This window comes from Pongo abelii, chromosome 5 (assembly GCF_028885655.2).
Source record: "Pongo abelii isolate AG06213 chromosome 5, NHGRI_mPonAbe1-v2.0_pri, whole genome shotgun sequence".
NCBI classification, from domain to species: domain Eukaryota; kingdom Metazoa; phylum Chordata; class Mammalia; order Primates; family Hominidae; genus Pongo; species Pongo abelii.
The window spans coordinates 17,797,673-17,814,428 of record NC_071990.2 but is presented as its reverse complement, the minus strand read 5'-3'; the positions used below and the strand labels follow the sequence as shown (position 1 = coordinate 17,814,428).

At 40.9% G+C, this 16,756-nt stretch overlaps 1 protein-coding gene across 8 annotated transcripts in view; it reads left to right on the top strand.

The window, feature by feature from the left end:
* The window catches only part of KIF13A (kinesin family member 13A), a 233,525-nt gene that overhangs the window by 151,588 nt on the left and 65,181 nt on the right, over window positions 1-16,756 (top strand). For all 8 annotated transcript variants that reach the window (XM_024248570.3, XM_054557251.2, XM_054557252.2 and 5 more), the window contains 7 exons: window positions 4,038-4,149; window positions 4,531-4,743; window positions 7,634-7,744; window positions 10,468-10,602; window positions 13,338-13,468; window positions 15,576-15,662; window positions 15,766-15,932. In XM_024248570.3, the coding sequence (XP_024104338.1) occupies window positions 4,038-4,149; window positions 4,531-4,743; window positions 7,634-7,744; window positions 10,468-10,602; window positions 13,338-13,468; window positions 15,576-15,662; window positions 15,766-15,932 (956 nt within the window). The remainder of the gene's footprint in view (window positions 1-4,037; window positions 4,150-4,530; window positions 4,744-7,633; window positions 7,745-10,467; window positions 10,603-13,337; window positions 13,469-15,575; window positions 15,663-15,765; window positions 15,933-16,756) is intronic.

Here is a 16,756-nt window from a genome sequence, read left to right as displayed (position 1 = left end):
ACAAACACACAGACATATAAGCCTGTGATTCACCTTTCAGACGCTGAACTTTCTAACAGGTTTTGGGATTCCAGAAGCCCCTGCATCATTGCTTTTGAGTGGAACATAGACGAAAAGGATAGCATGGGCTCTTCTTCCCTGGGTGACCTGATTATCTCACTGGCCATTGAGTCCCACTCATCCTGCAGTTATTTTCATTCTGTTCCAAGGGGACGGTAATAGATTTAGATAGAGTTCTTGTTTTGAATGTGTGCGTACTAGCAGATAAAAGGGGCGGCTTCTACTAATGATACACTTCTCTAACTGGATGAGTTACAGAGCAAAATATACATGGGAATTGGAGTTATAGAACACTTCCATACAGCTCCATCCCTCTGCTGTTGCTGCTTACATGCTATACTGATGTAGGGGAGAAAAAATATTTTTCCTCTATTTGCCCTGTAAATTAGACTGGCCAAACACAGATCAACAAGAGAAAAGCAACTAGAATTTTATTAGCTTATGCATCTTGCTTATACATGGGAGCACCCAAAGATGAATAACCCAAAGTGGTAGATATAACTTGGGCATATGACTGGGAATGGTGGCTCACACCTGTAATCCCAGCACTTTGGGAGGCCAAGGCAGAAGGATCCCTTGAGTCCGGCAGTTCAAGACCAGCCTGGGCAACAAAGTGAGGCCCCTTCTCTATAAAACATTAGCTGAGTGTGGTGGCATGCACCTGTAGTTCCAGCTACTCAGGAGAATGAGGTGAGAGGATCGCTTGAGCCTGGGAGGTTGAGGCTGCAGTGAGCCATGATTGTGCCAGTGCCTGGACAACAAAGTGAGACCCTGTCTTTGAAAAAAAAAAAAAAGGAAAAGGGGTTTTGGGCTTCTGGATGGGGGAGGCAGGTTATGGGAAGGTGACCAGGAAAAGTATGGTGAACAAGAGTTGTCTAGAGAGGTTTGTGACACAGGTTTCTGTCACTTCTCCACCTTTAAGAGTTGTTAACAGTACTCCCCTTCTTGGTGCTAGAGAGGGAGACACCTCTACAAATGGAAATGTCCTTTACAAGAGGAAAATTGATGCCATGTTTTTAGAGCTTTTCCTGAGTCTGCTGGTTCTCAATGGCCTCTAGCTTAAAATAATCCATATTGTGGCACCCTTCAGTCAGCTTGCAGACAAGATGTAGGGTGGACATTGATGACACTGTATCTTTCCTTTTTTCTCTCAAAGCGCTATTTGGATTTTGTGTTTCTACATTTAGGAGTACTAGAAACTTTCTGTGTTTCCCCCTTACACTGTCAAAGTAGAAATTATAAGTAGTTGCCACAAAGTAGATGGATAAATCTACTCTCGGTGATGGATAAATCCATGTCATCTCCAAAATGTATTTTCATGTGAAAGGTCACTGTCAACCATAAAGTTACTCATATTGACTTTTAAGTCACTGAACTTTTTAGAGCTAATTAAAATAATATCTGCCACACATAGATAGTAAAATATCTGGGATAGTTCAAAGAATTGTTTCCAATCAAAAATATTGATAGTTGCAAAATGTGAAAAAAATGCCCTGTATTCTATATTAAAGCAGAAATGTATTTTTACCTTTTATTGAACTCCTACTTGCCTCTATTATCACATACAGTATTTTTTTCATAAAATTGTTACCTTTGGAGGAGTGATTGGATGTATTTAATTTTTTTGAACAGCTGTATTAAGAAGTAACTCACATACAATATAGTTCACCATTTTAAAGTGTTCAATTCAGTAGCATTAATATATTCAGAGTTGTACCGCCATCACTGCAGTCTCATTTTAAAACATTTTCATCATACCCAAAAGAAACCTTGTATCCAAATCATTCCCTATTACCTCCACCCACAGCCCTAGTCAACCACTACCTCCATCTCTATAGATTTGCCTGTTCTAGATATTTCATATAAATGGAATCATACAGTATATGGCTGTGTTCGATTGCTATTGCTACTGTAACAGATTACCACAAACTGAGTAGCTTAAAACAACAGAAATTTATTTCTCACAATTCTGCAGGCCAGAAGTCTGAAATCAAGGGGTCAGCAGGGTTTGTTCCCTCTTAGGGGGTCAGAGGGAGAATCTGTTCTGTGCCTCTCCCCTTGTTTCTGTAGGGCCATCAATCCTCGGGGTTCCCTGGCTTGTAGATGCATCACTTCGGTCTCTGCCTGCATCTTCATGTGGCCGTCTCCCCTGGGTGTCTTTATATGACCTTCTTATAAGGACATCACTCATTAGATTAGGGCCCTCCCTAATCCAGTATGATCTCATCTTAACTGATTACATCTGCAAGGACCCTTTTTCCAAATAGGGTCACATTCTGAGGGTCTGGCGGACATGAATACTGTTCAACCCAGGACAATGGCCTTTTGTGTTTGGCTTCTTTCACGTAAAATAATTTGCCAGGGTTCATCCGTATTGTAGTTGTTGTGATACATGTATCTGAACTTACTCTCTTTTATGGCCAAATGATATTCCATTGTGTGTTTATACCAGATTTTATTCATCACTTCATCATTTGATGGGCATGGGGTCATTTCCGTATTTTGACTTTTGTGGATAAAGCTGCTTTGAATATTCATGTACAAGTTTTTGTGTAGACTTACGTTTTCACTTCTCTCGGGTTAGATTTGTTTCACCTTTAAATCTGTCAAGTATGATATACATTTTTGTGGATAAATGTATGGGGTACAAGTGCAATTTTGTTACAGGCACAGATTGTGCAGTAGTCAAGTCAGGGCTTTTAAGGTAGCCGTCACCTGAATAACATACATTGTACTCATTAAGTATTAATTAAGCTTCTTGGCTGGGCGCAGTGGCTCACGCCTATAATCCCAGCACTTTGGGATGCCAGGATGGGTGGATCACCTAAGATCAGGAGTTCAAGACCAGCCTGGGCAACATTGTGAAACTCCATCTCTACTAAAAATACAAAAATCAGCCTGATGTGGTGGTGGGCGCCTGTAATCCCAGCTACTCGGGAGGCTGAGGCAGGAGAATCTCTTGAACCTGGGAGGTGGAGGTTGCATTGAGCCAAAATCATCATGCCATTGAACTCCAGCCTGGGTGACAGAGCAAGACTCCATCTCAAAAAACAAACAAACAAAAAAATAAGCTTGTCATCCTCTCCCCTTCCACTCCCTCACCCTTCCAAGTCTCCATTGTCCATTCCAGTCTCTATCCATGAGTACACATTATTTAGCTTCCACTTATGAGTAAGGACATACAATATTTGTTTTTCTGTGTCTGACTTGTTTCTTTTATATATTTTTATTTTAATTTTTTTGACTTGTTTCACTTAAGAAGATGTACATATTTAGGCCACTCAGTGGTAATGGCTGTTATTAAAATTCTAACAGCCATTCTAATCAAATGAATTCTGGTTCATTTTCTGAATCTTGAGTTTATATTATATTTCGGGGACTTTTCAGTGACTCGTCTTTGGGGAATTATGTTTTGTGGGAAATAGGCTGCTTTCCTTTCAGCTTATTTGATGGAAGTCTATTGTTAACATTACAAAGAAAGCTGTCTAGTCTTTCACTTGCTAGTTTGTGTCCTTCTTTGTTATTTGTAGTAGCATTTAACTTTTTTTTCTTTCTTTCTTTTTTGAGATGGAGTCTTGCTCTGTCGCCCAGGCTGGAGTACAGTGGCGCGATCTTGGCTCACTGCAGCCTCCGCCTCCCAGGTTCAAGCAATTTTCCTGCCTCAGCCTCCCGAGTAGCTGGGACTACAGGCACCTGCCACCACGCCCAGCTAATTTTTGTATTTTTAGTAGAGACGGGGTTTCACCGTGTTGGCCAGGCTGGTCTCAAACCCCTGGCCTCAAGTGATTCATCCACCTTGGCCTCCCAAAGCGTTGGGATTACAGGCGTGAGCCACCACGCCCGGCCTCCTCCCCCAGCTTCTTGACAGATTGGTAGAGACTTGATTATATCAACTGTGGAGCTTTATTGTTCTGCATATTTTATACTTAAACCAAATAAACATTCCATAAAACTAATTTTTCGTTTTTTCTTGACAGATCGCTTACAACCTTGGGGTTGGTTATATCATCACTGGCTGACCAGGCAGCTGGCAAGGGTAAAAGCAAATTTGTGCCTTATCGAGATTCAGTCCTCACTTGGCTGCTTAAGGTAATCCATTGCTCTAGTGTTCTTTTCCAACTAAAAATTGCCTGTCCCAGATGTGACAGAGTAAAGGTGTGTACAAAGCTAACCAAATACCTAAAGAACTCTCCTGATGACAGTTATTCTAATTCCTAGGAACACAGAATGAAAACTATTTTCTACTCCTTCTTATTCCATTTGAATGCTGTTTGACAGGCATTATTCATTGCTTGAATATAGAGAGGACACATTTCATCTTGTCATGACGTTATTTGTGAAATGCAAGTCCATTTCCACGTAATGTTTCCTTCATAGAGAATAATGTCATACCTAACACATTTAGTGCTTTTATCATGTGTGTTGTCCATGGAATGGGCTTCCTAACATGCTGTTTGAAATACTTGGCAGGACAATTTGGGGGGCAACAGCCAAACCTCTATGATAGCCACAATCAGCCCAGCCGCAGACAACTATGAAGAGACCCTCTCCACATTAAGATATGCAGACCGAGCCAAAAGGATTGTGAACCATGCTGTTGTGAATGAGGACCCCAACGCAAAAGTGATCCGAGAACTGCGGGAGGAAGTCGAGAAACTGAGAGAGCAGCTCTCTCAGGCAGAGGTAAAAGCAGCCTGGTGCTCCCTGCTGGTAAAGTTCCCTGGCTTGCGGGATTTGACTGGCAAGGGTATGCTCATTTGCCGTTGTAGGTCATCTGATATGGTTTGGACTTACGTCCCCACCCAAATCTCATGTTGAATTGTAATCACCAGTGTTGGAGGAGTAGCCTGGTAGGAAGTGATTGGATCATGGGGGCGAACTTCCCCCTTGCTGTTCTCATGATAGTGAGTTCTCACCAGATCTGGCTGTTTAAAAGTGTGTGCCACCTCCTCTTTCACTCCCTTCCTCCTGCGCCAATCATGTAGGATGTGCCTGTTTCCCCTTCCGCCATGATTGTAAGTTTCTTGAGGCCTCTCCCCAGCCATGCTTTTTATACAGCCTGTGGAACCATGAGCCAATTAAACCCCCTTTTCTTTATAAATTACCCAGTTTCAGGTATTTCTTTATAGCAATGCGAGAACTGACTAATACATCATCTCAATGTGGTTCAGCACTTCAGTGTTTATTGGCATCTGCCAAATGCTAAGCATTGTGAAGACCAACATGAGTAAAACAATACTTCTGTCCTAGGAACTTATGGTCTTGGAAACAAACAAATAAGAGATAATTCCTGCTACTATCTGATCATTTGCTTCAGTAAATCTGTTGGCCTTTGAACTTTCAGTGGGAAAGTATGCTGTTTATATTAACATTATAAACTATTATTTCCACAGGGCCTTGCAATTTTTAGAGAATTTAGTTAGGTGTCATCTCCTTGTTAAGCTATGGAAAAGGCATGATCAAGGATAATTAAACATTAGGAATAATTCAGAAATCTTTTTCTTTTCCATTTATATCAGGCTCTGACAAGAAACAAAATCTTTTTGCATTGTTATCTTCTTTCTTTGGCTTTACTGAAACTTTAATAATAATATACTCTTCTAAATAGGTGTTGCTTTTTGCAAATTATTGGGTGAGGCACCGCCTTATTTGAAATATTTAAGAGGACAGCTTTGGAGGCCAAGTGCTTTAGTTTAAGTCACAGGGTTCCACATGCCAGGACTTGGGAGTGTATCTGACACTTTTAAGTTCACATTCCTTCACCACTCTCTTCTGACCCCACTGTAGTTGGGAGAGTATTAAGTTGTAAGAAAGAAAGAAAGAAAAACACAATTAATGGCCATTATTTATGGAGCATTTACATGCCAGGCACTGTGTTAATACTTTTATCCATCAGTATATTTCATCAAAAAGTAATCAATAGAAGACTGAAAAAACAAAAAGGTGAAGACAGGAGTCTGAATACTCTATTAATTGGTGATCTTGGCATTGCATTGTAATTGTTTGTTTATATATCTTTCTCTTCTTCCAGGCTGTGGCTCTTAAAGTACAAGATGCTGTGTTTTATTAATTTTTTTTATCCCCAACCCCTAGCCTAACATTGATACTATGTGCAATACCTTGCACATAGTAAGTGCTCAATAAATGTTGCTGATTTTTATTATCATTTATAATAATTCAGTGCATTAAGTATAATTTTTAGATATATTGTAAGAAGGGTAGCAAAACACCAGAAAAATAAAAATGCTTATAAACCTTGAAAATAGTCATGATGCTAGGAGGAAAGTATAATGGTTCTGCAATGTGTTTATAGGTGGATTATCTACTTATTTGCATTTTTACTGTGACCACATAATCTAGGCAAGATGGCTCAAGCAATACCTGGCTGAAGGAAACAGAAGAAGAGCCACATAGGTCCACCTAGAATTTTCTTTTTCTGTTTCTTTTTTTTTTTGGCGGGGGCAGGTGGACAGAATCTCTCTGTTGCCCAGGCTGGAGTGCAGTGGCACCATCTTGGCTCGCTGCAACCTCCATCTCCTGGGTTCAAGTGATTCTTTTGCCTCAGCCTCCCAAGTAGCTAGGATTAGAGACAGGCATGCGCCATTACACCCAGCGAATTTTTTTTATATTTTTAGTAGAGACAGTGTTTCGCCATATTAGCCAGGCTGGTCTCAAGTGATCCACCCACCTCAGCCTCCCAAACTGTTGGGGTTACAGGCAGGAGCCATTGGCCTGGCCTATAATTTTCATATATGTCCCACTGTACTCAGCACTAAATGCCACTGTCAGGCTTTGTTAATACCATGAGCCTCAGGCATACTCAGCTAGCTTCCAGATCATCGCATCCCAGCTTCTCGTCCAAGCTCTGCCATCTTTCTTGTTCATAGAGTTTTACTTTGTAGAGGCTCATGTTACTTTAAGGTGTCAAAGCATATCATTGACAAGTAAAGGCCTCTCCCCTCAAAATTTTGTTAAGCTGCAAGTATCTGTATTGAAACCTCTTAGTTACTCTCCCTGAACAAACTAGAAGGGAAACCACTGCCCTTTTAGCCAGCAGTGCTGCTTCTGGGTGAATGATAATGATAAATAACAAAATGCATGACCATCAGTGGAGAAAGGTAGTCTAAAGGCCCAGATTCAAAATTTAAAATACATGAGAAGTCTTTACCTTTTATAGCAGATTAATTTAACTGGAATTCATTTATTGATGATGAGTGTTAACCTCTGTCTTATTGAAAAAGAAGTCTGCTTAAGTAACCTTTTGTCCTGCTTATCTATTTCAAAGTTGAACATTAGCATCTTTTAGGGCTTTAAATGTGAAATTTAAGTATAATGGATAAAATAACTAATGATTTGTTTCATTTTCATTCAGGACACTGGTATTTCTTTTTCAGGGAGCAGCCATGTTCTCTTACATTCGTTTAATAAAGGTTAAAAACCCACCCCAACAGCATATAACTTAATTTTTTCCAACAGACTATTGATAACTGCTTAAGAGGGACAGTAACTGATTGTCTTGTACATAATGGTGGAAAAATTTTGAACATCAGATATCTCTGGTTTCATTTTAAAGGCCATGAAGGCCCCTGAACTGAAGGAGAAGCTCGAAGAGTCTGAAAAGCTGATAAAAGAACTAACAGTGACTTGGGAAGAGAAGCTGAGGAAAACAGAAGAGATCGCACAGGTAGCTTGATAATTTAGCCCTAAGATATTGGGATTCTTTTTCATTTATTGTCTTTTCTGTGTAGTTTCCAGTCATCTTCAGGAAGTCTTTTTTTTTTTTTTTTTTTTTTGAGACAGAGTCTCACTCTGTCGCCCAGGCTGGGGTGCAGTGGCGTGTTCTCGACTCACTGCAACCTCCACCTCCCAGGCTCAAGCAGTTCGCATGCCTTAGCCTCCCGAGTAGCTGGGATTATAGGTGCCTACTACCATGCCTGGCTAATTTTTATATCTTTGGTAGAGATGGGGTTTCACCATGTTGGCCAGGCTGGTCTCAAACTCCTGACCTCAGGTGATCTGCCAGCTGCAGCCTCCCAAAGTGCTGGGATTACAGGCATGAGGCACTGCACCCGGCCTCAGAAAGTCTTTTAAGGGCCCTTTTCTGCCAAACCAGAGATTGCAAAGATCACTTTTTTGTTTGTTTGTTTGTTTTTTGGAGACAATGTCTCCCTCTGTCACCCAGGCTGGAGTATAGCAGCTCAATCACAGCTCTCTTGCAGCCTCAACATCCTGGGCTCAAGTGATTCTCCTCCCTCAGCCCCCCAAAGTAGCTGGGACCACAGGCATGTGCTACCATGCCCAGCTAATTTTATCTATTTTGTGTAGAGCTGGGGTCTTATTTTGTTGCCCGGAGTGGTCTCAAACTCCTGAGCTCAAGTGATTCTTCTGCCTCAGCCTCCCAGAGTGCTGGGGTTACAGGCGTGAGCCACTGTGCCTCGCCCAACAAAGATCACTTTTAGACATTGACGTAATGTCTTTTTATCAACGTACAGTTTGGCCCATATATTTGCTAGACGTGTTAGATAGCACTAAATTTGAACAAGCTTGATTACAGAAAATGTCATTCATATTTCCTGCTCTTCACATTTAAACGAAAGTCTGTTTTGTGATTTTTTTTTTTTTTTTTTTTTTTTTTGCAGACGGAGTCTCTCTCTGTCGCCCAGGCTGGAGTGCAGTGGTGCAATCTCGGCTCACTGCAACCTCCGCCTCCTGGGTACAAGCGATTCTTCTGCCTCAGCCTCCCGAGTAGCTGGGACTAGAGGCTTGCGCCACCACTCCTGGCTAATTATTTTTGTACTTTAATAGAGATGGGGTTTCACCGTGTTGCCCTGGCTGATCTCAAACTCCTGAGCTCAGGCAATCCACCCACCTTGGCCTCCCAAAGTGCTAGGATTACAGGTGTGAGCCACTGTGCCCAGCCTTGTTTCGTGATTTTTACATCACCTGGCAAAGCATGAGGCTACCTGATTTTTATTTTATTTTATTTTATTTTATTTTATTTTTTAATTTATTGAGATGGAGTCTTGCTTTGTCACCCAGGCTGGAATGCAGTGGCACAATCTTGGCTCACTGCAACCTCCGCCTCCCCAGTTCAAGCTATTCTCCTGCCTCAGCCTCCTAAATAGCTAGGACTATAGGTGTGTACCACCACAACTGGCCAATTTTTGTATTTTTTAGTAGAGTCAGGGATTCACCATGTTGGCCAGGCTGGTCTCAAACTCCTGACCTCAGGTGATCCACCTGCCTTGGCCTCCCAAGAGGCTACCTAATTGACAGAGAATTTGTAACATATAGCATATCATAATTTTTTCAATGTATTTGATTCTTTGGGCTTGTTAGGAAATGCTGTATGTTTATATTTTAACTTTTACTTAAGTTAAAATATAAAGGAAGGACTAATTCTCAGGGTTATGTGCCTTATGAATTTCTCTACATTATATATTTCACAAACATTTTTAATCTCATTGATCATTTGGAAATACTGGACCATCTCAATCATGTAGCTTAACAGCAGTCACTGGAACCCAGTCCAGCCTTCTGCTGATGTGTTTCTTATAGATATCGTTCACACCCACACATACCCCTACACCTCACTCACTATCCCGCTTAACATTGCTTTATGTTTCTCCATAGTACTTAACACCATTGGAAATTCTATGTACCATATTGACTTAACTGTTTTCTTATGGCCTGTCTCCTCCCACCAGAATATAACTTTTCATGAAAGACGGGACTTTATTGGGTTCAGTGCTGTATTCCCAGCCCGAGATCAATACCTACTACATTGTAGACTATAATAAATATATCTTGAATGAATGAATGAGTGAATACAAGGCCTTCCGCAGTAGAGACCCAACCTTCTCTTCCAGCCTTAACTCTCACTTCTTTCCCATATTTGCCAGGGGTTCTTGGCCCGTGAAATCATCTAGTATGTCCAGAACTTTTCTTTACTGTGCTTCCGTATGCCCTGCCCCAAGAACACCCTATCTTTATATTTCTGTTGAAATTATTCTTATGCTTCAAGAACTATCTCAAATATATTCTCTTTCTGCAGCCTTTCTTGGTCTCTTAACCCATCATGATGTCTCTCCTGGGAAGCCCCTGGCATTTTGTACCCTTCAGTAGTACAACACTCTTCTCTTTTGTGCTCTAGTTATGTGGTCTTGTTCCCTCTACTAGACTTTAAGCTCCTTAAGAGCCAAAATGGTGTCTGGTTCATCCTTGGTGCCCCTATCACGCCTGCCACAAGATGTCATGCACTGTAGACTCTCTGTTAATGTGGTTGAGCAGAGTAGTGTGTGTAATCCCATTGGCATTGTCCCCAGAAACAGTGACTTACTCTTTCCGTGGATACATCTTGTGAATAGAACAACAGAGTTTCTTTCTTTTGTCTGTTTCTGTGCACAGGAAAGACAACGACAACTTGAAAGCATGGGGATTTCCCTGGAGATGTCTGGTATCAAGGTGGGGGATGACAAATGCTACTTAGTCAATCTGAATGCAGATCCTGCTCTTAACGAACTTCTGGTTTATTATTTAAAGGTAGGAGAACATATGAATACATATGCAATCAAGATTCATTCCTATACAGTTCGTAGTTGAATCTGGGTGCCTGTCTCTGATGTTGCTTTTTGTATCCAGCTTATCCCTCAGTAAAACTAAGATAGATAGTGCCCTCAGATCACCACTGAGAAGGAAAAACAGCTATTTTGTATCATCTAGGGCTGTGCAGTTGGGGCTGATCTCCTGTGAGTCCAGGCTTCAGAGTGGCACAAGTGGGCAACAGTAAGTGTTGAGGTGATGCCTAGCTTTATGAGAAGGCTCTAGGTGTGAGATGGTGAGGATTCTGAGAATATGTGTGTTCTTCCACAAAGCTCCTGAGAAGCTCAGGAGGTTCTTAGTTATGCTTCTTAGTAATTCCAAGGAGATATCAAGATCAACACAAGCCTAAAGGAGACCCTCGTCCTAGATTAAATAGACAACAACGTTCTTCTAGGTCTATCCCTTGTAAACCTACATCCTCAGGAAATAACTTTTGGTCCCATAATCACCCTTCAAGTGCAGAGGGGGGATGGGGCCGCCCTGTTGCCACTGTGGTTGCAGGACATGCCGTGTTGGATAGCTTACTATAGCAGTTCTCAAATTTTCTGACTTCAGAACCCATTTACACTCTTAAAAAGTATCAAGGACTCCAAAGAACTTTTGTGTATCTGGGTTATATCTGTGTTTACTGTATTGGACCCTAAGACTGAGAACCTTTTAAACTACAAACATAAACGTACAACCCTTAGCCCTCAGGGCTATAACATCATTAAATGTCTCATAGACTCTGGAAAACTCCACCAATACACGCATGATAAAATGAGAGCAAAGGCAAACAACATGTTCATGTTTCTATTAAAGTAGTTTTGACCTCATAGGCCTCCTGAAAGGTTCTCAGAGACCCCAGGCATTCTCAGATCACACTTTTAGAACTGCTTGCTTACTCTGCAAAGTGAGAAATAAGATATCTGATTGACATTGATTTAGGACACCGTGACTGATATAAGGCATTCAGCCAACCATCAGGGCATTTTTAATCTCACACATACACACACTTTCTGAGTTACAGAAACGAACTTTCAAGGACTGGGGACCTGGGGACTTGAAGGCAGCTTACATATGCTGTCCACACACCTGAATCTCTAAATGCAAAGGTATTGCCTGCTTGTGAACAGTGAGGCACCCTGTTAAGGATTCTGATCTGCCTAGCAAATATATAAGATGCAATGGAGAATAAGCCAAAATTGAAGCAAGGAGCTTCAGTCTTCTATGATTCTTTCCCTTCTACTTTTCCTAGAGACATAAATTTGGTACAAATAGCCCCTGAGTTATTGAGAATCCCCCAACAAACTTAAGATCTGTTGATTTAGGCAATGAGTAGGGGTAAGGAATTGTCTCTGAAATCTTAATTTTGAAAGACCAATCCTTATACTTTCTCTGTCAAATAGGGAGGTATTATTATAGTTATTAAACTATTTTAAGAGCAATAGAAAAAAATGGGATAAGTAGTGACTGAATCACCAATAGTCACAGTCCTCGTATGTCTGAGGTTCAGGTACTTAAAATCACATGAGGCCACGTGCGGTGTGTTTACTGTATTGGACACTATCAATGTCAGTCAGATGTCCTATTTCTCACTTTGCAGTGTAAGCAAGCAGTTCTAAAAGTGTGATCTGGGGTCTCTGAGAACCTTTCATGAGGCCCGTGAGGTCAAAACTACTTTAATAGAAACATGAACATGTTGTTTGCCTCTGCTCTCTCATTTTATCACGCATGTATTGGTGGAGTTTTCTGGAGTCTATGAGACATGTAATGAAATTATAGCCCTGAGGGCTAAGGATTGTATGTTTATGTTTGTAGTTTAAAATGTTCTCAGTCTCACGCCAGTAATCCCAGAGCTTTGGGAGGCCAAAGCAGGCGGATCACTTGAGGCCAGGAGTTCAAGACCAGGCTGGCCAACATGGTGAAACCCCCGTCTGTACTAATAATAAAAATTAGCCGGACGTGGTGGCGCATACCTGTAATCCCAGCTACTCAGGAGGCTGAGGCAAGAGAATCGCTTGAACCCGGGAGGCAGAGGTTGCAGTAAGCTGAGATTGCACCACTGCTCTCCAGCCTGGGTGACAGAGTGAGACATCATGTCAAAAAAAAAAAAAAATCACACAAGTTTGTACATGGTATGACCCACAGGCATCAATACTCTATGTAATATCAGTATTAGAAATTCAAAATTTTTAGCATTTTCAAAGTTGAATATTTTAAAATACCACTATGAATGAAACTGCTTTTTAATGGTTCTTAAATTTATGTAACTGTTTTCAAAACACTTTCACTGTTAATTCAGATGATCCTAAAAGAAATCTAAGTAGGTGAAATAGATAATATTATCCTGGTTTTGCCAACAAAGAAACTGAGGCTCAGAGAGTGAAATGGCTTTCCCGTGGTGAAGTCAAAATTGAAACTCAAACTATTCTACTGTCAAGTCCAATTTCCTGTGTTAAAAACAATAACTAATCATTGTCGGTTGGGGATTTGTTTTGGTAGTGTTTAAACATTTTTTTTAATTTGGTGTATTAAGGGTAAGCGTTTTAATGCTTCAGATATTTAACATCTCTGGCAGGATTCATTTAATATTTTTGTGCGTGTGCTGCTGAGTTATTCAAATTGATTTTGATACATTTTTGTTGAGTTACTCATAAGTGTGGGTTTTTCTTTCTTTAATAATCTTTTACTAGGATCACACCAGGGTGGGTGCAGATACCTCTCAAGATATCCAGCTTTTCGGCATAGGAATTCAGCCTGAGCACTGTGAGATTGACATTGCATCTGATGGAGACGTCACTCTTACTCCAAAAGAAAATGCAAGGTAAGAAAAGTAAATGGCGACTTCATGTGTCTTGTGTGCCTTGTTTTCAGAAGAAGGCTGCCTCTTTCTGTTTGCTTTCAGCTATATTAAAGTTAAGGATACACTGGGTCCTCAAGGGGGCCTTGCTTTCTGATAGTAGTGAGTGATTACTGTGAAGGAGTGACTGTTTTTGTATGCGAGTTCTAGTTCCACTTATTCCATAACTCTGAGTTTTAGAACCCTGTAAAGATGAGGAGTCCAATAATGAGAGTAAGTGAAAAGAGTAACTTATTGGAAAATCAAAACTCAAAATGACATTTCCTTTCTTTCATCAAACTTTACCTGATAGTTCTTTGGCAAGTTTACCTTCAGTTAACTATTTAGTTATCTCGTCCACCTCCAGTGTTTTGTTTTGTTTTTAAATACCAGAAAATTGGCTAGGCGGGTGGCTCACACCTGTAATCCCAGCACTTTGGGAGGCTGAGGCAGGAGTATTGCTTGAGCCCAGGAGTTCAAGACTAGCCTGGGCGGTATAGTGAGACACCATCGCTACAGAAAATGAATTAAAAAATTAGCTGGGCATGGTGTTCAATTCCTCTAGTCCCAGCTACTTACAAGGCTGAGGTGGGAGGATCACTCAAGCTCAGGAGGTCGAGGCTACAGTAAGCCATGGTCATGGCACTGCACTCTAGCCTAGCCTAGGTTACAGAGCGAGACCCTGTCTCAAAAAAAAAAAAAATGTATAGAGAATAATATAATGAAACCCCATGGACCCATCCTCCAGTTTTAAAAATGAGTACCTCATAGACAATTTTGTTATTTATATGCCTTCCGTATCTCCTCCTCCTTCCTAAAGCAGGCCAGGAACAGTGGCTCACACCTATAATCCCAGCACTTTGGGAGGCCAAGGTGGGCATATTGCCTGAGTCCAGTAGTTCAAGACCAGCCTGAGCAACATGGTGAAACCCCCTACTCTACAAAAAAATACAAAAAATTAGCTGGTATAGTGGTACACACCTGTAGTCTCTGCTACTCGGGAGGCTGAGGTGGGAGGATCACTTGAGCCCAGGAGGTTGAGGCTGTAGTGATTCATAGTTGCTCCATTGCACTCCAGCCTGGACAACCAGAGTAAGACTGTGTCTCAAAAAGAAAAAAAAATTATTTTATTTATTTATTTATTTATTTATTTAGAGACAGAGTCTCACTCTGTTGCCCAGGCTGGAGTGCAGTGGCAAGATCTCAGCTCACTGCAACCTCTGCCTTCCAGGTTCAAGCAAACCTCCTGCCTCAGCCTCCCAAGTAGCTGGGATTACAGGCGCCCACCACCACCCCCAGAAAAAAAAATTATTTTAAAGTAGATTCCAGATTTTATAACATTGTATCTATGAATGTCTCAGTATGTCTGTCTAAAAGATGAAGATTCTTAAATATAGTTTGAATATCATCATACCTAAAATAATTAATAATAATTCATTACTAATCATCATATAGCCAGTCAGTGTTCAGATTTCCCCAGTTGTTTCATCAGTTTTCTTTTTCAGTTGTTTCTTGAAATTAGGAGCCAGATAAGATCCTACCATTGTTTTATAGTATTCCTCTTAGATCTCTTTTAACAAATGGGTTTCCTCTTCCTCTCTTCAGTGTGTGTGTGTCTGTTCATCCCTGTCTCTCTCTGCCTTTCTGTCTTCTTCCTTGCATTTTATTTGTTGAAGTCATCTCATTGTTGATCCTAGAGGTTCCCACAGTCAGGATTTTGCTCACTGCATCCCGTGGCATCATTTCACATCCTCCATTGTTCTCTGTATTTCCTAAATTGGTATTTAAATGTGGAAGCTTGATCAGGTTCAGCTCAAATTTTGACATATGAATAGCCATGGGTGGTGCTTTCTGTCTCCATCAGGAGTGCATCATGTCAGGTTGTCATTCTCTGAGGGATGTTGGCAGCCCGCGGTCCTTATGGCTTAGATCGTGTGTTTTCATAGTGGTTACACATTCTGCTCTTCCTTCTTTAAGCATTAGTTGGAATGCATTTATTAAGAGAAAGCTCCCCTAGTTATCTCTTTGGCTACCAGGGCAGGGTCCTGTGCTCCTTCCCATTCACCTGGTATTTTCCCTCATGTTCTCCCAGGGCCTGTGTGAACGGCACCCTTGTGTGCAGTACCACCCAGCTGTGGCATGGTGACCGAATCCTATGGGGAAATAATCACTTTTTTAGGTAACATCTTTGTGTTCTGTAATATATTTTCGTATACATTTTTTCTGTTATCTATTTAAGTGTAAAACAAGTTGATTTTCTGTAATGGTGAAAAACCCCACAGAATAAACTTACCGAAGAGGAAACGTCGAGATTGGTTGAAAGACTTTGAAAAAGAAACAGGCCCGCCGGAGCATGACCTGGATGCAGCCAGTGAGGCTTCCTCTGAACCAGACTATAACTATGAATTTGCACAGATGGAAGTTATCATGAAAACCCTGAATAGTAATGGTAAGACCCTCACTCTGTGTTCCAACACCTTGGGCATTTCCTCACCTCACACCATTCAGTGAGGGATAAGCATGCATCAGGTGTCATTCCGCATTCCACATTTTAAACACATAAAACTGCTCATTTCTTTAAAAGGCCATCAGTGAATAACTAATGACAAGATGTGGGGGAGATGGTCTTCTCCCTCAGTTACAACCAGGATATGGATGGTCCCGTTTTTGAGACCTCTTATTCCCAAGCTAATTGTGGTGACATTTCCACAGGCCTAGAGTACTGAATGATTTTGACAAAATTCCTTACCAAATTTCTCATCATCAAGCCTGTCATATCTGAATCCTTGAGAATGTGAAAATCCCCAAGAGAATATAAATTCAGGAATTTCAAATATAATCTAATGGAAAGATAAAAGTCACAGCATTTTAGTATAAACTCAATTGGAAATTTTACCCCAAAGATACTTATTTAATAAGCCCAGATCACTTTTACAAAAATGATAGTGAAAATGAAATGCTTTATAGCCTCTTTATTTGACTTGGTAATACCAAGTTTCACATCTAAAAGTCCGTGTTCCTTTACCTTTTCTTTCTTATTCTGTGCCTATACACACCTGCCTGCATTAAATAAAATAGACACCAAATTCTTTCCTTTTTTGCTCTTTTATAAATCTGCCCTTTCTTTTCCCATCTCCCAGCGTCTTAATTGCTAGATTTGATGACTGGGACTTAGAAGCCAGAAGCAATGTTCTCCTGTTACCAACCACAAGATGACATTTCTGGGACTAGAACGATTTTATGAGGAGAAAACTGAGGCTGTTTAGGGGTACC